The sequence below is a fragment of the Cheilinus undulatus genome, linkage group 4 (assembly GCF_018320785.1).
Source record: "Cheilinus undulatus linkage group 4, ASM1832078v1, whole genome shotgun sequence".
Classification (NCBI taxonomy): domain Eukaryota; kingdom Metazoa; phylum Chordata; class Actinopteri; order Labriformes; family Labridae; genus Cheilinus; species Cheilinus undulatus.
Genome location: NC_054868.1, coordinates 1,815,022 through 1,841,855, shown reverse-complemented (window position 1 = coordinate 1,841,855; position 26,834 = coordinate 1,815,022). Strand labels below are relative to the sequence as shown.

Sequence of the window (26,834 nt, the reverse complement as noted above, 5' to 3'; positions counted from 1 at the left end):
GAAAAGGTGGGAAAAAATGGTCAAAGGATGGCATTTACCTGCAAAAAGCAGGACGAAAGTGTAAAAAGATGGATGAAAAGTGACAAAAAGAAGCGGCAAAAATGGGCTAAAATCAGCAAACACTGGGACAAAAGTGGCAAAAATGAGGAGAAAAAGTGGCAAAAAAGGGCAGAAAGTGGCAAAAATAGGTGAGAAGTGGCAAGAAAATGAGTTACAGGTTGCAAAAATGGTCCAAAAGTGTCAAAAACATGGCAAAAGATGAGTGAAAGGTGACTAAAATGGGAAAAAAAATTAGCAAAAAGGTGGGAAAAATGGGCAGAAAGCATCAGAGAGGGAAAAATGGAAAATAGGTTGCATTTAATTGTAAAAGGAAGCTTAAATGGGCAAAAACTTACAAATAAGAGCGATGGAAATATACAGACGAAAACAGAAGCTGACAGTTAAGTGTGAAAATAAAAGCCTGCTGTATCAGTGTGGGAAACAAACTGACTACTGTGACGTGCATGGGATCATTTCTGAGGTCAAAGTTTCCATTTGGAGGTTTTCTTGGAGAGTAATGTTTCAGATTAAGACCCAAATGAGCCACACGTGGCTCATGTGGCTCATGTGGCTCCAGAGCCACACGGTTGAGAGTCTCTGGTTTAGAGTCTCCCTCCCTGATGTGGTCTGAGGAGGACCAGCATCACTGCTGCAGGTGTTTGGGTCTCTTTAAGAGCCATGATGATGATGATGATGATGCAGCCCCGCCCCTCCTTCAGGGCGGGGCACTCTGCTGCAGCATCAACACCAACATCCGGTCCAGACCCCGGTGCTGCTGAGTCTCAGACCCCGTCTGTCCTTCCTCTCTTCAGCCTCGGAGACCAGGACCAGGGAGAACCAGGTGGGCTACAGCAGCAGACTGCACGCGGGCAGGTGAGTGAGGGGATTTAGTTTTCACGCTGATTCAGCAGAAAGCCTTTTCATCTTCCTGTTTGTGGACCAATCAGAGCAGCCCTGGAGCAGCGTCACTACGGACTCCTCCACGTTTATCTAATTAGCGCTGGCATCAGTTTATTGATCCGGTTTAGATCGATCAGGATCAGGATCAGTTTAAAGATGAAGTCTGATCAGTCCTGTAGATGCTGCTTTTTCATTTTGGCTCCAACCATAAAAATGTTTTATGGTTAAAAATATATATACACTAGCCATAAATGTGTGTGTGTTTTTGGTTATTTGCAGTTTTTATTGGTCATTATGTTTTTATTTTTAACCCCGTTTTATCTCAGCACCTATTAAAATAATCCTGATTCTGATTTTAGCTCTAAATCCTCTTTATCCATAATAGATATCAGCTGAGAAAATCTAAATAAATCAGTAAAGAGTAGACTGATCTCTTCTTTATAGTCCCATAGAGAGCTCTCTTTTTACCACAGTGGTTCCCAACGTGTGGTTTGGGGCCCTGCAGAGGGTCGCTAGCCTCTCAGTGTCAAAATATCAGTTTGATACAACCTTTTTTATCTGTTTTTATGCTTTATACCAGTGTTACTCAACACTGCTCAGCCAAAGAGTTGAAAAATACCTTTGTAAGAGCCTCAAACTAAGAGGTGTAAAGTGGCAAAACAGCTTGGAGTAGCAAAAAACAATAAGTTAAAGGTAGCAAAAATGGTCAAAAAGCAACAAAAATGGGTGAAAATGGGCAAAATTGGAAAGTAAAAGTGAAGAAAGGTCAGAAAGTAGAAAAAATGGGTGAGAGGTGACTAAAAAATGAGTTACAGTTGGCATCAAATGGTACAAAAGTGGCAAAACCGTGAAAAAAATTGAGTGAAAAGTGACTAAAATGGGCAAAAAGCAGTCAAGATTGGCTAAAATAGACAAAAAGTAGGAAAAAATGGTATTTAATGACAATAGGTAGCTTAAATGGGTAAAAATGCAGAGAAAAAAAGGGTGAAAAGGGGCAAAAAATAAGATAAACGTGGTAAATAAAATGGGTAAAAAGTTGCAAGAAAGTGTCAAAATGGGCCAAAAAAGTAGGGAAAAAGGGGTATTAAATGGCAAAAGATAGCCCTAACAGGAAAAATGGGACAAAAGTGGCAAAAAGTGGCAAAAAAGTAGGAAAAACCGTGGTATTCAATGGCAAAAGGTCACTTAAATGGATGAAAGTGAAGAAATGGGTGGAAAAGTACAAAAAAGTGTCCCTTTTTTAAGGTTTTGTGGGGGGATAATATTTAAAATGAAGACATAAAAGAGCCACACGTTGATTATCACTGCCTCATACATTATTAAAACCTTCAAGTACCTTTTTCATTTCATTTTAGTTTTTACTAAAATCTTACTTTTCTTGCTCATGCGTTTATTTTTCTTCATCAAAATGAGAATATTATGAGAAATGATCATCCCCTTCAATAAAGCAACTGATATCAGATGAGCTTTAGTAGCCAAAATCACAGAAAGATATTTTTTCTAAATTTAGCCCTAGTTTAAACTCATCTAATGTTGTACTTGTTATAATACAGAATGATTCTTGCTCATGTTTGTTAAGCAACAGAAAAACTGAGGAACCTAAATAATCGCATTTCAAATCGCAATATTGCAGGAAAAAATTGCAACTAGATTATTTTTGCAAATCGTTCAGCCCTACTTTGAACCCATTTTTGCAACATTGTGCCAGTTTAGCCTATTTTTATTCAGACCTTTTTTCCCATTTTTTCCCATTTTCGGCCACGTTTTTTCATTACTCTTAAGTCATTTTTACCACCTTTGCCAAGTGTTTTACCTTATTGACACTTTCAACACATTTTGCCACTATTAACTAATTTTTTTTGGACACTTTTTGCCAATTTCTGCCCATTTTTACTTTGTTTCACCACTTTTTGCCCAATTTTGCCATGTTTTGCATCACTTTTAACGATATGAACATAGTGTGCCTTGAGATTTTGGCTTAACCTTTGGTGTGCCTTGGACAAAAACAGTTTGAAAACCACTGCTCTGGATTCTCTGCACATGAGCTGTGGCGCTCACATGAACAGTCTGAAAGGCCGTTCTTATTCACATTCAAACAGACTGAAAATGAAGCCATGACGTCATCTGGAGGTCTATGTTTGGAGAAGAATCCAGTCACAACAGGGTCAAATGTTGTCTGGTTTATACCGGCTTTATGTCCAGTTCTCGCCGTCATCATCGCGCCATATTGGTGTGTTGGTGCTGCTGCTCTGGTATCATTTCTCCTCAGCAGACAAGAGTTTCCCAGAAGTCCATCAGAGAAAAGTCAACATAAAGGCCTCGTTTATTAGTGAGCTGACAGAAGAGAATTAAAGCAGCGAAAGGGTTAAATCTGAATCTTTAAAGGCTCCATTAAATCTAGACATTCATCTTTTATTGATCATGTTTTTAACCTCCTTCTCTCTCTGCATGTTCACTAAAAACAAACACCACTGACCTGTAATGACAGGTTAAAACTAAGAATGTCTGATTTCATGGAGCTCTAAAATGAAAATTTGAAGTTCCTTTTTGCCAGAGACAGTGAACTCATCATCTTTGGCTCAGCCTCATTAGAGAGACGTTCACTTCCTGGACGATAAATGGACAGCACTTAACCTCCACAGACCTTTACCTACAGAGCATGCATTAGAATAGAGAACCAGAGCTGGCCTGGTCCACACGTAGGTGGGTTTATTTGAAGGGTTTATTTCTCTGTGACCTTTTGTATACACATAGATGGAGTTTTAGATTTCTGCTAACAGCCCTCTAGTTAAACTCCGTTTACAGTCTTCATAAGAGTCAGAGCTTTTTTACCCAGAATCCCCTCTTTAACATGTCTTAGAGTTTAGAAAAATAAAATAGGTGAACAAGCTCACACACTACACCTAAACACACCACACTACTTTATGTTTATGCATTTGCAGTGTACATTTTATCTGTCCTATTTTTCCACAGTTGGGACATTTTTCAGTCTTTGTCCAGCTGGTTTATCCACCGCATCTGTAGCATTTTCACATGTCCATATTTCAGCCTCATTAGTCTTCTTCACGCCTTTTAATTGAACCATTTGGAGCAAATCCAAACCTTTTTTTACACCACAGTATCTGAAGTTTATACTACACACATGAGAGAAAGGCACAATTAGAAAACACAAAAAATACCACAGAATTGTTTTATGAACGTGTCCATTTTTTTACTTAATTCATCCTTTAAAGCAGTGTTACTCAACCCTACTCAACCAAAGAGGCAAATCGTTGAAAAATGCCATCATAAGAGCCACAGTCCAAATGGTGAAAAGTGACTAAGATGGGCAAAAAAGGTGGAAAAATGGGGGGAAATGGCATTTAATGGCAAAAGGCAGAGGAAATGGGCAAAAAATTGCAAAGAAGCAGGATAAAACTGGCTGAAACTGATGGAAAAGGCCAAAATGGGATTAAAGTGGCAAAAATGGATGAAAAAGTGGCTAAAAAATGTGTTAAAAATGGGCTAAAAGCAGCAGAGCTGGATTAAAAGTGCCAAAAAAATAAATAAAAAAGGGAAAAAATGAAGGTTGACAACTAGTCTGACCATAAAAACCTACTGTATAAGTGTGGCAAACAAACTGGTTAATGTTAACCTTGCAAAGCAGATGGATACGTCCATTTCCTTGTTTTTCACTGGTGAATCCATCTTATTAGGCTCCCATCTGAACTGTTTGGGCCTGGTTAGACAGTGACAGGACCAATCAGCGATGAGGGGCAGTACTTTCAGGTGCAGCAGAGTTTTGACGTAAACAAGCAGCAACAAGAGCTGGTGCAGTTATGGAGGGAGAGATTAGCGTGGATGCTGCTAAAGCGCCAGTTTTATCAGAACTTGATGACATTTCTTCGTTAAAAGAAGAACAAAGAACAGCAGTGAGTTGTTTTCTTTTCAAAAACGTCAAAAGTCAAGTACTTACATGTCAATAGTCGCCATGTTTCACGTTATTCCCCGTAGCTGCGCACGTGCATCTCGATAGTGGCTAAGTCAGGTGTTTTGTTACTCTGACTGGCCCAGAGAGATGTGACAGAATGTTAATCCGATCACACTCCGAGGTTTTTTTCAAAGCCTCTGCCTTTTCTCAAACGTTTCCTATTGAAGCTTTCTCAGATGGATGTGTGAAACAAATCAGTAACAGAACAGCAGCTGAGTAAAACAGCAGAACAACAGCTGAGTAAAGCAACAGAACAGCAGCTGAGTACAGCAACAGAACAGCTGAGTACAGCAACAGAACAGCAGCTGAGTACAGCAACAGAACAGCTGAGTACAGCAACAGAACAACAGCTGAGTACAGCAACAGAACAGCTGAGTACAGCAACAGAACAGCTGAGTACAGCAACAGAACAGCTGAGTACAGCAACAGAACAACAGCTGAGTACAGCAACAGAACAGCTGAGTACAGCAACAGAACAACAGCTGAGTACAGCAACAGAACAGCTGAGTACAGCAACAGAACAGCTGAGTACAGCAACAGAACAGCTGAGTACAGCAACAGAACAACAGCTGAGTACAGCAACAGAACAGCTGAGTACAGCAACAGAACAACAGCTGAGTACAGCAACAGAACAGCTGAGTACAGCAACAGAACAGCTGAGTAAAGCAACAGAACAACAGCTGAGTACAGCAACAGAACAGCTGAGTACAGCAACAGAACAACAGCTGAGTACAGCAACAGAACAGCTGAGTACAGCAACAGAACAACAGCTGAGTACAGCAACAGAACAGCTGAGTACAGCAACAGAACAGCAGCTGAGTACAGCAACAGAACAACAGCTGAGTACAGCAACAGAACAGCAGCTGAGTACAGCAACAGAACAGCTGAGTACAGCAACAGAACAACAGCTGAGTACAGCAACAGAACAGCTGAGTACAGCAACAGAACAGCAGCTGAGTACAGCAACAGAACAGCTGAGTACAGCAACAGAACAGCAGCTGAGTACAGCAACAGAACAGCAGCTGAGTACAGCAACAGAACAACAGCTGAGTACAGCAACAGAACAGCTGAGTACAGCAACAGAACAGCAGCTGAGTACAGCAACAGAACAGCTGAGTACAGCAACAGAACAGCAGCTGAGTACAGCAACAGAACAACAGCTGAGTACAGCAACAGAACAGCAGCTGAGTACAGCAACAGAACAACAGCTGAGTACAGCAACAGAACAGCTGAGTACAGCAACAAAACAGCAGCTGAGTACAGCAACAGAACAACAGCTGAGTACAGCAACAGAACAGCAGCTGAGTACAGCAACAGAACAGCTGAGTACAGCAACAGAACAGCAGCTGAGTACAGCAACAGAACAGCTGAGTACAGCAACAGAACGGCAGCTGAGTACAGCAACAGAACAGCTGAGTACAGCAACAGAACAGCTGAGTACAGTAACAGAACAGCTGAGTACAGCAACAGAACAACAGCTGAGTACAGCAACAGAACAACAGCTGAGTACAGCAACAGAACAACAGCTGAGTAAAGCAACAGAACAGCTGAATACAGCAACAGAATAGCAGCTGAGTACAGCAACAGAACAGCAGCTGAGTACAGCAACAGAACAGCAGCTGAGTACAGCAACAGAACAACAGCTGAGTACAGCAACAGAACAGCAGCTGAGTACAGCAACAGAACAGCAGCTGAGTACAGCAACAGAACAACAGCTGAGTACAGCAACAGAACAACAGCTGAGTAAAGCAACAGAACAGCTGAATACAGCAACAGAATAGCAGCTGAGTACAGCAACAGAACAGCAGCTGAGTACAGCAACAGAACAGCTGAGTATAGCAACAGAACAACAGCTGAGTACAGCAACAGAACAGCTGAGTACAGCAACAGAACAACAGCTGAGTACAGCAACAGAACAACAGCTGAGTACAGCAACAGAACAGCTGAGTACAGCAACAGAACAACAGCTGAGTACAGCAACAGAACAGCTGAGTACAGCAACAGAACAACAGCTGAGTATAGCAACAGAACAACAGCTGAGTACAGCAACAGAACAGCTGAGTACAGCAACAGAACAACAGCTGAGTACAGCAACAGAACAGCAGCTGAGTACAGCAACAGAACAGCAGCTGAGTACAGCAACAGAACAACAGCTGAGTACAGCAACAGAACAGCTGAGTACAGCAACAGAACAACAGCTGAGTACAGCAACAGAACAGCTGAGTACAGCAACAGAACAGCAGCTGAGTACAGCAACAGAACAACAGCTGAGTACAGCAACAGAACAGCTGAGTACAGCAACAGAACAACAGCTGAGTACAGCAACAGAACAGCAGCTGAGTACAGCAACAGAACAGCAGCTGAGTACAGCAACAGAACAGCAGCTGAGTACAGCAACAGAACAACAGCTGAGTACAGCAACAGAACAGCTGAGTACAGCAACAGAACAACAGCTGAGTACAGCAACAGAACAGCAGCTGAGTACAGCAACAGAACAGCAGCTGAGTACAGCAACAGAACAGCAGCTGAGTACAGCAACAGAACAGCAGCTGAGTACAGCAACAGAACAGCAGCTGAGTACAGCAACAGAACAGCTGAGTACAGCAACAGAACAACAGCTGAGTACAGCAACAGAACAGCTGAGTACAGCAACAGAACAGCAGCTGAGTACAGCAACAGAACAGCAGCTGAGTACAGCAACAGAATAACAGCTGAGTACAGCAACAGAACAACAGCTGAGTACAGCAACAGAACAGCAGCTGAGTACAGCAACAGAACAGCAGCTGAGTACAGCAACAGAATAACAGCTGAGTACAGCAACAGAACAACAGCTGAGTACAGCAACAGAACAGCAGCTGAGTACAGCAACAGAACAACAGCTGAGTACAGCAACAGAACAGCTGAGTACAGCAACAGAACAACAGCTGAGTATAGCAACAGAACAGCTGTGTACAGCAACAGAACAACAGCTGAGTACAGCAACAGAACAACAGCTGAGTACAGCAACAGAACAACAGCTGAGTACAGCAACAGAACAGCAGCTGAGTACAGCAACAGAACAGCAGCTGAGTACAGCAACAGAATAACAGCTGAGTACAGCAACAGAACAACAGCTGAGTACAGCAACAGAACAGCAGCTGAGTACAGCAACAGAACAGCAGCTGAGTATAGCAACAGAACAGCTGAGTACAGCAACAGAACAACAGCTGAGTACAGCAACAGAAAAGCTGAGTACAGCAACAGAACAGCAGCTGAGTACTGCCACAGAACAGCTGAGTACAGCAACAGAACAGCAGCTGAGTACAGCAACAGAACAGCTGAGTACAGCAACAGAACAACAGCTGAGTATAGCAACAGAACAGCTGAGTACAGCAACAGAACAGCAGCTGAGTACAGCAACAGAACAGCTGAGTACAGCAACAGAACAACAGCTGAGTACAGCAACAGAACAGCAGCTGAGTACAGCAACAGAACAGCTGAGTACAGCAACAGAACAACAGCTGAGTACAGCAACAGAACAGCAGCTGAGTACAGCAACAGAACAGCAGCTGAGTACAGCAACAGAACAACAGCTGAGTACAGCAACAGAACAGCAGCTGAGTACAGCAACAGAACAGCAGCTGAGTACAGCAACAGAACAGCTGAGTACAGCAACAGAACAGCTGAGTACAGCAACAGAACAACAGCTGAGTACAGCAACAGAACAGCTGAGTACAGCAACAGAACAGCTGAGTACAGCAACAGAACAACAGCTGAGTACATTATTCTCACATTCTTCTTTTCATAGAGACTTTATGTTCATTTTAAATCAACAACCTTAAGTTTTGTTCCTCACAGTAATCAGAGCAGAATCATCTGATGGGGAGGGCAGTTTTACTTTGGCTTTCTGGACTTTTCCTCTGAATGATGATGACACTTTGGTGTGAACTGGAATGAAACTAGTGAGTGCCAACAGGCTGATCTGATCCCAGTGTGATCCCAGTCTGATCCTGGTAGAGTGCTGAGTCAGCAGCTCTGCTCTCACTGATGGTGGACTTAATGCGCCATCATACCATCAGCCTATCAGACTGGACATAATCAATATTCACTGCGAGGATCTCACTGAAGCATTCTGGCATCCATCAGCAGAAGACTGGGAGGAAAAATCACCCCCAGCATTATCTGGTTCAAAGTGATGGCCCCTCACAGCTGGTCAGATACAGACTTTCGGCCATCGTAGGGATGGGCGATATGGACCAAACATCACAGCTGAATAGTGAAATACGATACGTTTATGTCTGGATATTAGTGAGGAAATTTTAAAAAAACCCTGTCAAAATGAAAATTATGAATATGATAAGACAGATCCTCAGATATTTTGGTTGTTTATGTTCTCGGTTCCTTATGTTTCTGGGTCCTGATGTTTTCAGTTCGTTATGTTTCTGGTTCCTGATGTTTTCAGTTCCTGATGTTTTCAGTTCCTGATATGTCAGTTCCTTATGTTTCTGGGTCCTGATATTTTCAGTTCCTTATGTTTCTGGTTCCTGATGTTTTCAGTTCCTTATGTTTCTGGTTCCTGATGTTTTCAGTTCCTTATGTTTCTGGTTCCTGATGTTTTCATTTCCTGATATGTCAGTTCCTTATGTTTCTGGTTCCTGATATTTTCAGTTTCTTATTTTTCTGGTTCCTGATGTTTTCAGTTCCTGATATGTCAGTTCCTTATGTTTTTGGTTCCTTATGTTTCTAGTTCCTGATGTGTCAGTTTCTTATGTTTCTGGTTCCTGGTGTGTCAGTTCCTGATGTTTTCAGTTCCTTATTTTTCTGGTTACTGATGTTTCTGGTTCCTGATATGTCAGTTCCTTATGTTTCTGGTTTCTGATGATTCTAGTTCCTGATGTGTCAGTTTCTTATGTTTCTGGTTCCTGGTGTGTCAGTTCCAGATGTTTCTGGTTCCTGATATGTCAGTTCCTTATGTTTCTGGTTCCTGATATGTCAGTTTCTTATGTTTCTAGTTCCTGATATGTCAGTTCCTGATGTTTCTGGTAGCTGATATGTCAGTTCCTTATGTTTCCGCTTCCTGATGTTTCTAGTTCCTGATGTTTCTGGTTCCTGATGTTTTCAGTTCCTTATGTTTCTGGTTCCTGATATGTCAGTTCCTTATGTTTCTGGTTCCTGATATGTCAGTTTCTTATGTTTCTAGTTCCTGATATGTCAGTTCCTGATGTTTCTGGTAGCTGATATGTCAGTTCCTTATGTTTCCGCTTCCTGATGTTTCTAGTTCCTGATGTTTCTGGTTCCTGATGTTTTCAGTTCCTTATGTTTCTGGTTCCTGATGTTTTCAGTTCCTGATATGTCAGTTCCTTATGTTTCTGGTTCCTGATGATTTCACTTCCTGATGTTTCTGGTTCCTGATATGTCAGTTTCTTATGTTTCTGGTTCCTGGTGTGTCAGTTCCTGATGTTTCTGGTTCCTGATATGTCAGTTCCTGATGTTTCTGGTTCTTTATGTTTTCTGGTTCCTGATGTTTTCAGTTCCTTATGTTTTTGGTTCCTGATGTGTCAGTTTCTTATGTTTCTGGTTCCTGGTGTGTCAGTTCCTGATGTTTCTGGTACCTGATATGTCAGTTCCTTATGTTTCCGGTTCCTGATGTTTCTAGTTCCTGATGTTTCTAGTTCCTGATGTTTCTGGTTCCTGATGTTTTCAGTTCCTTATGTTTCTAGTTCCTGATATGTCAGTTCCTGATGTAAGTTCCCTTATGTTTCTGGTTCTTGATGTTTCAGTCCCTGATATGTCAGTTCCTTATGTTTCTGGTTTCTGATGTTTCTGGTTTCTGATGTTTTCAGTTCCTGATGTTTCTGGTTCCTGATATGTCGGTTCCTAATGTTTCTGGTTCCTGATGTTTCTAGTTACTGATATGTCAGTTCCTTATGTTTCTGGTTCCTGATGTTTCTGGTTCCTGGTGTGTCAGTTCCTTATGTTTCTGGTTCCTGATATGTCAGTTCCTTATGTTTCTGGTTCCTGATGTTTCTGGTTCCTGATGTGTCAGTTTCTTATGTTTCTAGTTCCTGATATGTCAGTTCCTGATGTTTCTGGTTCCTGATATGTAAGTTCCCTTTTGTTTCATGTTCCTGATGTTTCTGGTTCCTTATGTTTCTGGTTTCTTATGTTTCTGGTTCCTGATGTGTCAGTTCCTGATGTTTCTGGTTCCTGATATGTCAGTTCCTTATGTTTCTGGTTCTTGATGTTTCAGTTCCTGATATGTCAGTTCCTTATGTTTCTGGTTCCTGATGTTTTCAGTTCCTGATGTTTCTGGTTCCTGATATGTCAGTTCATTATGTTTCTGGTTCCTGATGTTTCTAGTTACTGATATTTCAGTTTCATATGTTTCTGGTTCCTGGTGGTCAGTTCCTGATGTTTCTGGTTCCTGATATGTCAGTTCCTTATGTTTCTGGTTCCTGATATGTCAGTTCCTTATGTTTCTGGTTCCTGATGTTTCTGGTTCCTGATGTCTCAGTTTCTTATGTTTCTAGTTCCTGATATGTCAGTTCCTTATGTTTCTGGTTCCTGATATGTCAGTTCCCTTTTGTTTCATGTTCCTGATGTTTCTGGTTCCTTATGTTTCTATTTCCTGATGTTTCTGGTTTCTTTTGTTTCTGGTTCCTGATGCGTCAGTTCCTTATGTTTCTGGTTCCTGATATGTCAGTTCCTTATGTTTCTGGTTCCTAACGTTCTGGTTTCTGATGTTTCAGTTTCTTATGCTTTTGGTTCCTGGTGGTCAGTTCCTGATGTTTCTGGTTCCTGATATGTCAGTTCCTGATGTTTCTGGTTCCTGATATGTCAGTTCCTTATGTTTCTGGTTCCTGATGTTTCTGGTTCCTGATATGTCAGTTTCTTATGTTTCTAGTTCCTGATTTGTCAGTTCCTTATGTTTCTGGTTCCTGATATGTCAGTTCCCTTTTGTTTCATGTTCCTGATGTTTCTGGTTCCTTATGTTTCTATTTCCTGATGTTTCTGGTTTCTTTTGTTTCTGGTTCCTGATGCGTCAGTTCCTTATGTTTCTGGTTCCTGATATGTCAGTTCCTTATGTTTCTGGTTCCTAACGTTCTGGTTTCTGATGTTTCAGTTTCTTATGCTTTTGGTTCCTGGTGGTCAGTTCCTGATGTTTCTGGTTCCTGATATGTCAGTTCCTGATGTTTCTGGTTCCTGATGTTTTCAGTTCCTTATGTTTCTGGTTCCTGATGTTTTCAGTTCCTTATGTTTCTGGTTCCTGATGTTTTCATTTCCTGATATGTCAGTTCCTTATGTTTCTGGTTCCTGATATTTTCAGTTTCTTATTTTTCTGGTTCCTGATGTTTTCAGTTCCTGATATGTCAGTTCCTTATGTTTTTGGTTCCTTATGTTTCTAGTTCCTGATGTGTCAGTTTCTTATGTTTCTGGTTCCTGGTGTGTCAGTTCCTGATGTTTTCAGTTCCTTATTTTTCTGGTTACTGATGTTTCTGGTTCCTGATATGTCAGTTCCTTATGTTTCTGGTTCCAGATGTTTCTGGTTCCTGATATGTCAGTTCCTTATGTTTCTGGTTCCAGATGTTTCTGGTTCCTGATATGTCAGTTCCTTATGTTTCTGGTTCCTGATATGTCAGTTTCTTATGTTTCTAGTTCCTGATATGTCAGTTCCTGATGTTTCTGGTAGCTGATATGTCAGTTCCTTATGTTTCCGCTTCCTGATGTTTCTAGTTCCTGATGTTTCTGGTTCCTGATGTTTTCAGTTCCTTATGTTTCTGGTTCCTGATATGTCAGTTCCTTATGTTTCTGGTTCCTGATATGTCAGTTTCTTATGTTTCTAGTTCCTGATATGTCAGTTCCTGATGTTTCTGGTTCCTGATATGTCAGTTCCTTATGTTTCCGCTTCCTGATGTTTCTAGTTCCTGATGTTTCTGGTTCCTGATGTTTTCAGTTCCTTATGTTTCTGGTTCCTGATGTTTTCAGTTCCTGATATGTCAGTTCCTTATGTTTCTGGTTCCTGATGATTTCACTTCCTGATGTTTCTGGTTCCTGATATGTCAGTTTCTTATGTTTCTGGTTCCTGGTGTGTCAGTTCCTGATGTTTCTGGTTCCTGATATGTCAGTTCCTGATGTTTCTGGTTCTTTATGTTTTCTGGTTCCTGATGTTTTCAGTTCCTTATGTTTTTGGTTCCTGATGTGTCAGTTTCTTATGTTTCTGGTTCCTGGTGTGTCAGTTCCTGATGTTTCTGGTACCTGATATGTCAGTTCCTTATGTTTCCGGTTCCTGATGTTTCTAGTTCCTGATGTTTCTGGTTCCTGATGTTTTCAGTTCCTTATGTTTCTAGTTCCTGATATGTCAGTTCCTGATGTAAGTTCCCTTATGTTTCTGGTTCTTGATGTTTCAGTCCCTGATATGTCAGTTCCTTATGTTTCTGGTTTCTGATGTTTCTGGTTTCTGATGTTTTCAGTTCCTGATGTTTCTGGTTCCTGATATGTCGGTTCCTAATGTTTCTGGTTCCTGATGTTTCTAGTTACTGATATGTCAGTTCCTTATGTTTCTGGTTCCTGATGTTTCTGGTTCCTGGTGTGTCAGTTCCTTATGTTTCTGGTTCCTGATATGTCAGTTCCTTATGTTTCTGGTTCCTGATGTTTCTGGTTCCTGATGTGTCAGTTTCTTATGTTTCTAGTTCCTGATATGTCAGTTCCTGATGTTTCTGGTTCCTGATATGTAAGTTCCCTTTTGTTTCATGTTCCTGATGTTTCTGGTTCCTTATGTTTCTGGTTTCTTATGTTTCTGGTTCCTGATGTGTCAGTTCCTGATGTTTCTGGTTCCTGATATGTCAGTTCCTTATGTTTCTGGTTCTTGATGTTTCAGTTCCTGATATGTCAGTTCCTTATGTTTCTGGTTCCTGATGTTTTCAGTTCCTGATGTTTCTGGTTCCTGATATGTCAGTTCCTTATGTTTCTGGTTCCTGATGTTTCTAGTTACTGATATTTCAGTTTCATATGTTTCTGGTTCCTGGTGTGTCAGTTCCTGATGTTTCTGGTTCCTGATATGTCAGTTCCTTATGTTTCTGGTTCCTGATATGTCAGTTCCTTATGTTTCTGGTTCCTGATGTTTCTGGTTCCTGATGTCTCAGTTTCTTATGTTTCTAGTTCCTGATATGTCAGTTCCTTATGTTTCTGGTTCCTGATATGTCAGTTCCCTTTTGTTTCATGTTCCTGATGTTTCTGGTTCCTTATGTTTCTATTTCCTGATGTTTCTGGTTTCTTTTGTTTCTGGTTCCTGATGCGTCAGTTCCTTATGTTTCTGGTTCCTGATATGTCAGTTCCTTATGTTTCTGGTTCCTAACGTTCTGGTTTCTGATGTTTCAGTTTCTTATGCTTTTGGTTCCTGGTGGTCAGTTCCTGATGTTTCTGGTTCCTGATATGTCAGTTCCTGATGTTTCTGGTTCCTGATATGTCAGTTCCTTATGTTTCTGGTTCCTGATGTTTCTGGTTCCTGATATGTCAGTTTCTTATGTTTCTAGTTCCTGATTTGTCAGTTCCTTATGTTTCTGGTTCCTGATATGTCAGTTCCCTTTTGTTTCATGTTCCTGATGTTTCTGGTTCCTTATGTTTCTATTTCCTGATGTTTCTGGTTTCTTTTGTTTCTGGTTCCTGATGCGTCAGTTCCTGATGTTTCTGGTTCCTGATATGTCAGTTCCTTATGTTTCTGGTTCCTAACGTTCTGGATTCTGATGTTTCAGTTTCTTATGCTTTTGGTTCCTGGTGGTCAGTTCCTGATGTTTCTGGTTCCTGATATGTCAGTTCCTGATGTCTCTGGTTCCTGATATGTCAGTTCCCTTTTGTTTCATGTTCCTGATGTTTCTGGTTCCTTATGTTTCTATTTCCTGATGTTTCTGGTTTCTTATGTTTCTGGTTCCTGATGTGTCAGTTCCTGATGTTTCTGGTTCCTGATATGTCAGTTCCTCATGTTTCTGGTTCTTGATGTTTCAGTCCCTGATATGTCAGTTCCTTATGTTTCTGGTTCCTGATGTTTTCAGTTCCTGATGTTTCTGGTTCCTGATATGTCAGTTCCTTATGTTTCTGGTTCCTGATGTTTCTAGTTACTGATATTTCAGTTTCATATGTTTCTGGTTCCTGGTGTGTCAGTTCCTGATGTTTCTGGTTCCTGATATGTCAGTTCTTTATGTTTCTGGTTCCTGATGTTTCTGGTTCCTGATGTCTCAGTTTCTTATGTTTCTAGTTCCTGATATGTCAGTTCCTTATGTTTCTGGTTCCTGATATGTCAGTTCCCTTTTGTTTCATGTTCCTGATGTTTCTGGTTCCTTATGTTTCTATTCCCTGATGTTTCTGGTTTCTTTTGTTTCTGGTTCCTGATGTTTCTGGTTTCTTATGTTTCTGGTTCCTGATGTGTCAGTTCCTGATGTTTCAGTTCCTGATATGTCAGTTCCTTATGTTTCTGGTTCCTGATGCGTCAGTTCCTGATGTTTCTGGTTCCTGATATGTCAGTTCCTTATGTTTCTGGTTCCTAACGTTCTGGTTTCTGATGTTTCAGTTTCTTATGCTTTTGGTTCCTGGTGGTCAGTTCCTGATGTTTCTGGTTCCTGATATGTCAGTTCCTTATTTTTCTCGTTCCTGTATTTCTGGTTCCTGATGTGTCAGTTTCTTATATTTCTTGTTCTTTATGTTTCTGGTTCCTAATGTTTTCAGTTCCTTATGTTTTTGGTTCCTGATGTTTTCAGTTCCTTATGTTTTTGGTTCCTGATGTGTCATTTCCCTTTTGTTTCTGGTTTCTTATGTCTCTGGTTCCTGATGTTTTCAGTTCCTGATGTTTCTGGTTACGGATGTTTGTCTTTCAGGATGTTCTCTAGTCTTTCTCAGAGGATCCAGACGGACCGGCTAAAGGCCGAAGGTCTAGGCTCGGTTCAGCAGGCCATCAGGTACCTTAATCAAGACTACAGGGGTCTGAGGGAGGACTGTCTGCAGAACCAAAATCTGTTTGAGGACCCCATGTTCCCTGCAGAACCTTCATCGCTGGGCTTTAAGGAACTGGGACCTTTTACAGCCAAAACCAGAGGGGTGGAATGGAAGAGACCCACGGTGAGAAACAAGACTGGCAACAGCTGACAGTCCCAGGATCATGGATGGATGGATGGATGGATGGAATGATGGATGCATTCATTAATGGATGGATGGATGGATAAATGGATGGATGGAATGATGGATGCATTCATTGATGGATGGATGGATGGATGGATGGATGGATGGATGGACGGATGCATGCATTCATTGAAGGATGGACGGATGGATGGATGCATGCATTCATTGATGGCTGGACGGATGGATGGATGGAATGATGGATGCATTCATTGATGGATGGACGGATGGATGGACGGATGGATGGATGGATGGATGCATAGATGGATGGATGGCTGGATGGATGGATGGATGGATGGATGGCTGGATAGATAGATAGATAGATAGATAGATAGATGGATAGATAGATAGATAGATAGATAGATAGATAGATAGATGGATAGATGGATGCATTAATAGATGCATAGATGGATGGATGGCTGGATGGGTCATATTATAGTTTGTCTTTCTCCAGTATTAATAATCAGAGTTGTATTGGATGTCAGATCAGAGAATGCGTTGCTGATTGGGGATTAGATCAGCTGGTCCCTGTGATAAAAACATGAGCAGACCTGCTGTTTCTCTGATGTTTCTCACACAGTGGCTCTTTGTCCTCACATCAGCTGATCCTCTCACACATTGGCACACTGTGGGAGGAATCCAATTCTCTGATTGGCTGAAACAGAAGCTTCCTGTTTGACCCTGAATAGAAAATATAGTTTTTCTTTTCTATGATTGGTGATATTATCACTATGACACATCAGTAACAAAGAAATAATCTTACACATCTGATTTATTAATTTTAATGATCAGAAAAAAAGTTCACACCTGCTCCCCTTCTGACAAACAGCTAAAACACGCCCCTTATTATGAATAATTGGCAGCCTTCTTCCAATTAAATCAGTCGAGTTATTTTAAAAACATTCCTATACTTCATCTCTGTCATTATTAGAATTCATACCAACCATCTTTCCCTCATGTTGACTGTCCTTTGTTGGCAACTTTTGGAAAAGCAGGTTGAACTGGCTCCTGGCTGAGGTTAGCAACCAAAAGTTGGCCAAGTATGGCAGACTGTTCCCCGGAAAAGTGGAGGGAAAAAAACTCTCAACATCCCCAGCTTCACAATCTTGTCCTTGACCTTTGTTGATGACATTCTGTAAGCTCATACGATACTCCATTCTTGTCTTATGATGACATCATAGTCTGAAGGTTAGAAAACATTCCATCCTTGCCTTTTAAAACCATGTCATCCTTTAAAGTTATTTTAACATTCCATCCTTGAAGCTTGTAAAAAATTCGATCCTTGCCTTTAAAATCATGTCATCCTTTAAAGTTGATTCAACATTTCATCCTTGAAGCTATTAAAACATTCCATCCTTGCCTTTAAAAATCATGTCATCCATTGCAGTTTAGAAAATATTTCATCCTTTAAACAAGTAAAACATTCCATCCTTGTTTTTGATGATAATGTCATCCTTTAAATTTTATTAAACATTCCATCCTTGAAGCAAGTAAAACATTCCATCCTTGCCTTTTGAAAACATGTCATCACTTGAAGTTTATTAAATATTCCATCCTCGAAGCTTGTAAAACATTCCATCCTTGCCTTTCCATGATGAGGTCATACTTTAAAGCTTGTTAAACATTCTATCTTTAAGCTAGTAAATCATTCCATCCTTGCCTTTCAAAGCCATGTCATCCCTTAAAGTTGATTCAAATTCCATCCTTTAAGCTAGTAAAACATTCCATCCTTGCTTTTTAAAATCATGTCACACTTTAAAGCTTGTTAGACATTCCATCCTTTTAGCAAGTAAAACATTTGATCCTTGCGTTTTAAAACCATGCCATCCCTTAAAGTTTATCAAACATTCCATTCTTGAAGATAGATAAACATTCTATCCTTGCCTTTGATGATGATGTCATACTTTAAAGCCTGTTAAACATTTCATCCTTGCCTTTTAAAACCATGCCATCCCTTAAAGTTTATTAAACTCTCCATCCTTGAAGCTTGTAAAACATTCCATCCTTGCTCTTATTAAAATGAATGCATTCATTAAAAGTTTATGACACATTCTGTCCTTACCTTTTGCATGCAGACCAGAATAGCTCTGCCTTATTTCACTGTGAAGCCACGCTGTTGTAACTCAGCTGACAGAGTCTCTTTGATCACCTTCATGTTAAATTCTGAATCTGTCAGAAACAGACATGTAAAGAAAACAGTGATACCTGCTTATTCCTCTCTTGTCCCGCCCACTTATACCTGCCCCTGTGTTCTCCATGGTCCCATCTAGGTGTACACTGTTTATCTAGCTCTGGTTATCATTGTAACCTTGACATGATGGAATGTTAAATACTCATCTCTGATTGGCTGTTCCAGGAACTGGCAGAGACACCGGAGTTCATAGTGGGCGGAGCCACCAGGACGGACATCTGTCAGGGAGCGTTGGGTGAGTCTGAGGTCTCTGTTAGTACCAGGACTAGTCTGCTGGGATCCTCCTTGATGATGGGTGCCATGTGAACCCAGCAGCTGTACCGTAACTAGCTGATTTAGAATATCGCCATAATTATCACCAAGATTTCACAAATGTAGATTTATAGAGCAACCTTCATACCAACACATAGACAGAATAGTTGGTACCCCTCTGTTAAAGAAAGAAAAACCCTCAATGTTCACTAAAATAACAAAACTGACCAAAGTAATAATGAATGAAAATGCACCGAAAATTAACTTATAAAAATCAGACATTGGTTTTGAATTGTGGTTCAGGAGTCTAGTGGAGGACTGAGCTAAGAGGCTCGCTGAGACCCTTTAATATAAATATACTTAATTTAGACACTGATATGCTTTTAACTGAAACAGTGATGAACTATCAACAGAATAAACCGAGTAATGATGAGGCGTCCATGATCGATCCCGTTCTACTAAACGCCTCTTTAATGTGAGCTACTGTAGCCAGCTCCTGTTTGAGTGCCAGTTTCCTTTCCTCCACCCTTTGTCCTTATTTAATCCATATTTAAAAAGAAAAACTGGGAAATCAGCTCTGCTGAACTGAGCCACATGATCTGGATTTCTAAAAAGAGACATATACAAAATACATACAAAATCACTGGTTGAAAAAGTCAAAATACCACTTAAAATTAGAATCATGAATCTTATTATATGAGAAGTCAAAATTATGAGTTGAAATGCTCAAAGTATGAAATTAAAAGTCAGAATCATAAGTTTGAGTCCTAATTGTGAGATGCTAAATTGAAAATGTGGAATTAAAACACAAATTAATTTATTTTCCCACATTCCTGACTTCTTATCTAAATATTTTTACTCCTACTTTTCCAGATTTTGTGACTTAACAAGGAAATCTTAAATCATCAGGATAAGTTCACATTTTTATACTTGAGGAAATCTGCAGACCTCAGACTGATGGGCCAGTTAGAACAGAAATATCAGATCATCTTTCGGGCCGGGTTTAACTGTTCCACGGGCCAGATTTGGCCCCCGGGCCTTGATACACCTGTGCTTTAGACTGAAGCTTTTTAATTATTGCCTGCTGCTGTTTCTCTGTCAGCTTTTTAACTTTTTTTTAATTGACTGAATATTTTACTACTTTCAGGACACAAAAGTACCTGAAGAATTAAGAATATTTATATTTTTTAACTTTTAACTCTTGGCACAGTCGTAAACAGCTCCTAACGTGGCCTTCTGGTAGCGTTTCTCTATGCAGAAATCCCTACCTGCCCCCCGTCTGGAGTTCTCCGCTGCTGCATGTATAACATATACTGATGTTAAAGGGGACATATTTTACCCTTTAAGACAAGTTTATATCGGTCTCAGAGGTCCTCAAAACATGCTGAAAAAGCACTCCAGTATTGTGTAGCACCGGTGCTATGATAAGCACATCCATTTTAGATTGGCGGTAGATTTGAAACCAGATAAGATAGATCGGTCATTCTTTTTGCATATAAAACCTGGGGAGTCACACTAACATTTCACACATTCACCATGTTTCAGAGCACTTTTTCGTTGCAGTGATGAGTTTGTAAAAATACACGATAAAATGCACATAACAAAAATCTTTATAAACAAGACCACGGGTATTTGCAGCACTTCTTACGTTGAAATAAACACCATGACGTTGTGGGCATGACCTGTCACATGATTCTTAAGTGTCCCTACCTCATAGGCCCCCCCCCCAACAACAACAGGAAGTGGCGTATTTTCCCAGGAGTTTTAGATTTTCCTCAGAATACACCAAAGAACTTAGCCTGCACACGTACTCGCCCTCGCTCTCATTTCACCCCTACTATTTTACAAAAACACTCAGACATACAACCCACACACACCAGACATCCATCACACACACCTTTGACACACTTCCACACGTGTAGTTATGGATCCGTAAAACCCCGGTCGTGCCAAACAGTTTTAGAGCTGGCGCGAAGCTTTCGAACTAATTACAGCGTTGGATGAAGAGTCTAACTACTCATCTGGCTCACTTTTTTACAGGTTACAAAATTGACTTTATCTCAAAAAGCAAGTTATGTACAGACTCCAAATAAATTTCCTGTCGTTCCAAAGGATATTATGCAACTTTTTTACATTTACAAATTTGAGGGATACAGCTGTGCAACTTCTGTATTTGAAATATATGTGAAAAAAACAAAAGGATTTTCTTTTTTTTTTTAGTTTTTTTTAAGCAATTTTTTGTAGTAGTTAAGACATAAGTCAATACATATTATTAAAACTTGGGATATAAGAGTTATATTGATGTAAAGCAAATAAAAATACTGCCAATATGGCACTACAGTATGTAAAAATGTTAGAGTATGTCCTGGCAGACTTGCACAATGGTAGATTTTAAAGGGTTAAGACAAGTTTCTGTCGGTCTCAGAGGTCCCCTAAACATGCCTGTGAAGTTTGTTGCTGATAAACACGCCAGTATTGGATGTTTGCATGTCTAGAAACTCCTCTGTTTCAGCCCTGCTCAGAACGAGCTGTTTCTGTGTCTGTGGCTTGAAATTTGAGCTGTCTGACTCCGCCCCAGACCCCGCCCCTCTCAGGAAATGGGTGTGGCTTTCCTCTCAGAAGATCAGGAGAGGAGGGCAGTACTTTTCTCCAAGTGGGGAGGGCCAATTAAACCTGGGGGCGGGGCCAACTCCCCACATGACATCACGAGGGGAAAATCTGAGAATGGCTCATTTCAGCACACATTTTCTGAAAGGTGGAGGAAGAGAGGGAGAAGGGAATGGATTTTTGTGGTACTGGAGGGGTTTGTAGACAGGCCAAGGGCACATATTGCTATTAGAAAAGCCTGAAAAAGTGATTTTTGGATGATATGTCCCCTTTTAACTGATGCATCTGTGCACCCCTAGTTTTATATGTTATATGATAGATTATTTTAGTAAAAGAAAAGTTCCTACGTCTTCTCTCATGTGCTTCTCTTCAACACAGAAAGATAGAAATGACAGATACTTCCTGAATTCATGGTCACATGACTAAACCTGTGGGGGGATAACTTACCCACTGGCTCATCTTACCCCACTCTCCCCTAACTCTCATTGGCTTTCATTGTTTACTCAGTCCATCCGTTTTTATCCTGTTTATGGTTCAGTTTCTTCCAATGACTCAGTCTTTGTCTGTAGTTCTGCTTTCATGTTGTAATCCTAATCTCAACCTCTGGTCACTGATAACAGTTCACCTTAGAAAGAAAGAAAGGAACACAGGGAATCGTCTGATAACGGGGCAGCACCGACGCCCTGCTATGATGTAATCGATGCTCAGAATCACGCCGTCGGCTGCAGCCTCTGTTGTCAGCCCTGACCCTGAGGAATGTGAGGGCTTTAAGAACATCCCCAACAGCCCCTGAACACAGAGGGTAGTCTGGATGAGCAGGATCTCCCAGCATGCTCTGGGAGCGTCTCCCCATTCAGACATGTTTCACTCTGATCTCAGAGCAGCATGGGGGCGTGGCCATGTGCGGTTGTCACACTGGTCTGGACTGGAATGATCAGTATGTACTCCCTCCCTCTCTGTAGGCGAAGCTCTAGCCGGACCTCTGGCTCCACCTGCTGGTCGCTGATGACATCACAGCTCAGAGAGGGCGCCCTATGACATCATAACTCTAAAAAAAAACAGATGAAGGCGTGTTTATCTCTGGAGACAGCAGTTAAAATCATGAATGATCATAACTGAGATGTCCAAGGAGCACCTGAAGGCAGCACTCAGCCCATCTCTGACCTGTTATTGATCGCCTTATTGACCAGTCTGATGGCTCCATTAGCAGGAAACATTAGCAGCTAATGTTGTTGATGTTAGCATTTAGCTTAGCATTAGCATGTCCCCACAGACCATCAGAGGATAATGGAGTCAGCTGATGTTCTCTGGAATGAGCCGCTGCAGTGTCAACACTTCCTGTAAAGTTAATACGCCTTTGAAACAAACAACTATGGAAATTTAAGAGCCTCTTCTCTCCTCACACATGGAGCTTTTAAACCCTCGCCATCGCCTCTTTAGAAGTCCTGGTCCTGATGTGGATCATTCAGACTCCTTATGGCCTTTAAATTAGAATAAACCCTTTAGTTTTGGCTTCATATCACTCCTGTAGTTACATATTTTTGAACGTTATGATTCTGCGTTGTCCTAGAAATAAAATTTGAACGCCGCTTTAGCTCAGTTGAAGAGCAGGTGCCAGTATTCTGAAACTACAGTCCTCAAAGCATTGGTCTCAGGATTGATTCCTGATTCTGCTGCATGTCAAATAAAACCAGGGCTGCGAGCAGCACTGCATGGACCCTCACACCTTCTCACGTGTCTGGTTTTGGCACGTCTTCTTGTGGCTTGGCAGTAGAGCGTCAGCATCCTCTGACCTCTTATGTTTGTTGCATTGATCATGAAATAAATGAAACAGTGAAAGTGACTGAAAGCTCTCATGCAGACATCTCTGGGTCATTAAAACCCTTGGAAATTAAACAGGAAGTGCTGTGTATAACACAGCACTTCCTGTTTAATGGTGAGACATCAGAGTTTAACAAACTGTCACCACCACACCCTTTGAGTTCTGTACAAGTCCTGAAGAAACAACTTTTAAAGGTCTTTCTAGTGCTACTTCCTGTTGGTTTTGTCAGATTTCTCTGAGGATTTTTTGTAGGTCTTGTCATGATGCATGTGCCTTCCAAATTTTACAGCTGAAGGTGCAACGTACATCAGGGGCTAAATTTAAAAAAGAAATGTAGGGGCACTACTGAGCTATTTTGCCATGCCCACTTATACATCCAAAACTAGTTTTCTACTGTTTCTTAACTTGGAAATTTTCAGCAAATATTAATGGCAGTAAGTTTTTTAAGCTCTTCTACAAATTAGTTTAATAAAACTTTTTAAAACTGTTTAATGGAATATTGTCATAGCCACAGCTTTAATCTCAGATAGATAGATAAATAAATAGAGAGATACTTTATTGTCATTCAAAAATGCACCACTGTGCAACTGAACGAAATTTCGTTGCATCGGCTCCAGAAATACTATGGCCTAGAACACTTAGTTAAAGCACAAGTAAGTTAAAAAATAGCTGTAAAAAATATATAATTAATACTATCATCTAAAAGAAACATGATAAAGTGCGTTCCAGCTGCAAATCTATTGCACTAAGATGCACCCACTAAAGTGCCTTTAAAACAATGCGGGCCTCAGCTATTTGAGTTTGTGGTGTGGAGTTTAAAGTCCAAAACCGTTTGAGTTTAACAGTCTGATTGCGTGGGGAATGAAACTGTTGCAGAACCTGACCGTTCTGCACTTCAGGCTGCGATACCTCCTGCCAGAGGCCAGTAGATCTTTGTGCTTTACATGATACAGTGGGAGGGATTTAAGAATGAAACTGTAGGCCCTTTAAAAAACAACTTCCTGTTTAATGGCGTACTGTCACAGCAAAAGCTTTGTTTGTAGATCTGTGATCTTTGCATGATGCGATTGGGTTGATACAAAGATTTTAGAAACCAATTTTTAGAGAGATTCTGGCAGCCTGATAGCATTTGTCCCTGTTTTTTTTAGAGAGAACCAGATCCTGTGCCATGGCGAGACATCAAAGTTTGGCAAACAATCACAGCCATGCCCTTTGAGTTCTGTACCAGTGCTGACGATATGTCGTTTTACGAGGTCTCTCTAGGTCTACATGTTTGAAGTCAGTTTTATTCATTGGGAGGATTATTAATCCAAGAAAGAGGCCCAGAAATTTCTTATTTTACCCATTTTTTAAAACAAAAACTCCAAATGCTCGACTTCCTTTTGTTTTTATCAAATGGTTTCAGGAAGCTTTGTTGTACATCCTGTCATGATGCACGTTGTTGCCAAATTTCACTCTTGGTTTTAGAAACCAACAGAGATTCTGGCAGCCTGATAGTGTTTGTCTCTGGTTTTTTAGAGATCCAGATCCTGTGCCATGGCGAGACATCAAAGTTTGAGCTGCCATGGCTGCAACCTTTGAGTTTTGAACGCTGAATAACTTTTTTTTTGCAGCCAGTCAAATTTCAAAAGAATCTGAAAACCAGTGTTTTGTTTATGATCGTTAGTTTCAGATGTCTTTACCTATTCTCTAACAAAGGAACATTCGTTCTTTCCAGCTTTTCTCACTTGTGTTTGTGCAATTTATATTCTAATGACAACTAAAATGACAAGAAATGTTACTGACAGCGGTTTCATGGCCTTTTTGAGGGCAGAACAGCCTCAAACAGAAAAATCATATCACTGGTAGATGTTTTATTTATCCCCATAACCGTCTATGACCCTCAGAAGTGATTTTATTCTCTGTACAGACCTCCATGTTAAGAATGACTGATGCAGCTGACAGTTGGTCGTAGCTACTGACACCATAGAGATCCATGGTGGAGCTGTGATTTTAGTCAGTGTAGCATAACAGCATGCTGATCCTAAATCAATCAATAACTAATCAATATCATCGTAGCAATGTTTGATATTGGTGTCAGAGGTTCTCCCAAACATACATCATGGATGAATGTGACTTTGACCTAGAAACAGAGCTGATTCTAAAGGATTTAGAGAGGTTAACGATAAATCAACTTACCACAGGGTCAGCATGGTGCAGACTGATGACAGGAGTTCAACATGTGAGTCTGCAGGTGTCCAGCAGAGGGCGCTGATCCTACAGAGTCCCAGCGTAACCTCATAAAAACCTTTTATAAACAGGATTTAAATGGTTCAGGAAAATAGAGGCTGTGATGATGAGTGGCATCAATAACACGCCTACACCTGTGTGGTCCTTGTCAGGTGACTGCTGGCTGCTCGCCGCCATTGGCTCTCTGACTTTGAACGAGCGTCTGCTTCACCGAGTTGTTCCTCACGGTCAGAGTTTCAGCCAGGAATACGCCGGAATCTTCCACTTCCAGGTAAACACTGGAGTTTTCACTATGATGGTCCTAAATCCCAAATACTGATCATCAATAACAGACAAACTCCTGAACTCTGTAGCAGTGTTTCTGTATGAAGAGACTTCAAATCAGCTGTTTCTCTCTCTCTCTTCCTCTGTTTGTAGTTCTGGCAGTTTGGCGAGTGGGTGGATGTGGTGATCGACGACCGTCTGCCCGTTAAAGATGGCGAGCTGGTGTTTGTCCACTCGGCTGAAGGCAGCGAGTTCTGGAGCGCTCTGCTGGAGAAAGCCTACGCCAAGTAAGAGAGAGAGAGAGATACGGATTCACTGCAGGTCAGAGGGCTTTATTAGCATGGAACACATCAGTCTGCATTACTGTGGCAGTTTACAAATTCATGATAAGAATCATGATGCAGTCAGTATTTAGTAGAGTCTCCTTTGTCTGCAGTCTCAGCTCTGAGTCTGTGTGGATAGGTCTCAGTCAGGATCAAACATCTGGACTCTGAAATTTTACTCCATTCTTCTTTGATAAACTGCTCAAGCTCTGTCAGGTTAACAGGGATCAGGAGTGAACAGCCTCCTTCAAGTCCATCCTCTGTGATCAGTGTTTGGCGTCTTGTCTGATGGTCTCAAAGCTCCATTCTGGTCTCATCAGACCAAAGAACTCTCTTCCTCTTGACCATGGAGTCTCCCACAGTCCTTCTTATGAACTCTAGTCCAGACTGAATCTGAGTTTTCTTCAACAGTGTCTTTCTCTTTGCCACTCTCCCATAAAGCTCTGACTGGTGAAGAACCCGGCCAACAGTTGTTGTCTGCAGAGTCTCTCCATCTCAGCTGCTGAAGCTTGAACTCCTTCAGAGTAGTCATAGGTGTCTTGGTGTCCTCTCTCACTAGGCAGATTTACACATGTGACATATTCCTTCATTTCTTCATGATGGATTTAACTGAACTCTGATGTTCAGGGACTTGGAGATGTTTTTGTCTCCATCCACTGACTTAGACTTTTGAATTACCTTTTCTTTGAGTTTCTTTGCATGTTCCTTTGTCTTTATGGTGTAATGGTAGCCAGGGTTACTTATGAACCAGTGACTGGACCTTCCAGACACAGGTGTCTTTATCCTACAATCACTGAGACACATCCACTGACCTCATTGTGAGACTACGAGCACCAACTGTCTGGTCCTGTTGGGTTAGGTCAGTAAATTTAAAGGGGAATATGAATGAAAGTATTGGCACCCCTGGAATTTTTCCAGAAAATACACCATTTCTCCCAGAAATTGTTGCAGTTACCAATGTTTTTGGTATACATGTGTTTATGTCCTTTATGTGCATTGGAACAACACAAAAAATCTGAAGAAAAAGACAAAATTGACATAATTTTACACAAAACTCAAAAAATGGGCCGGACAATTTTCTGGAAAAATTCC

The 26,834-nt window shown here is 40.9% G+C and overlaps 1 protein-coding gene across 2 annotated transcripts in view; it reads left to right on the top strand.

The window, feature by feature from the left end:
• The first annotated feature begins 773 nt into the window (after positions 1-773).
• The window catches only part of LOC121508228 (calpain-1 catalytic subunit-like), a 41,956-nt gene continuing 15,895 nt past the window's right edge, over positions 774-26,834 (top strand). For both annotated transcript variants that reach the window (XR_005991790.1, XM_041784924.1), the window contains exons 1-5: positions 774-912; positions 15,757-15,997; positions 18,411-18,480; positions 25,308-25,426; positions 25,573-25,706. Coding sequence is in view for 1 of the 2 variants with exons in the window: in XM_041784924.1 (XP_041640858.1) it covers positions 15,758-15,997; positions 18,411-18,480; positions 25,308-25,426; positions 25,573-25,706 (563 nt within the window). In the remaining variant the exon portion in view is untranslated. The remainder of the gene's footprint in view (positions 913-15,756; positions 15,998-18,410; positions 18,481-25,307; positions 25,427-25,572; positions 25,707-26,834) is intronic.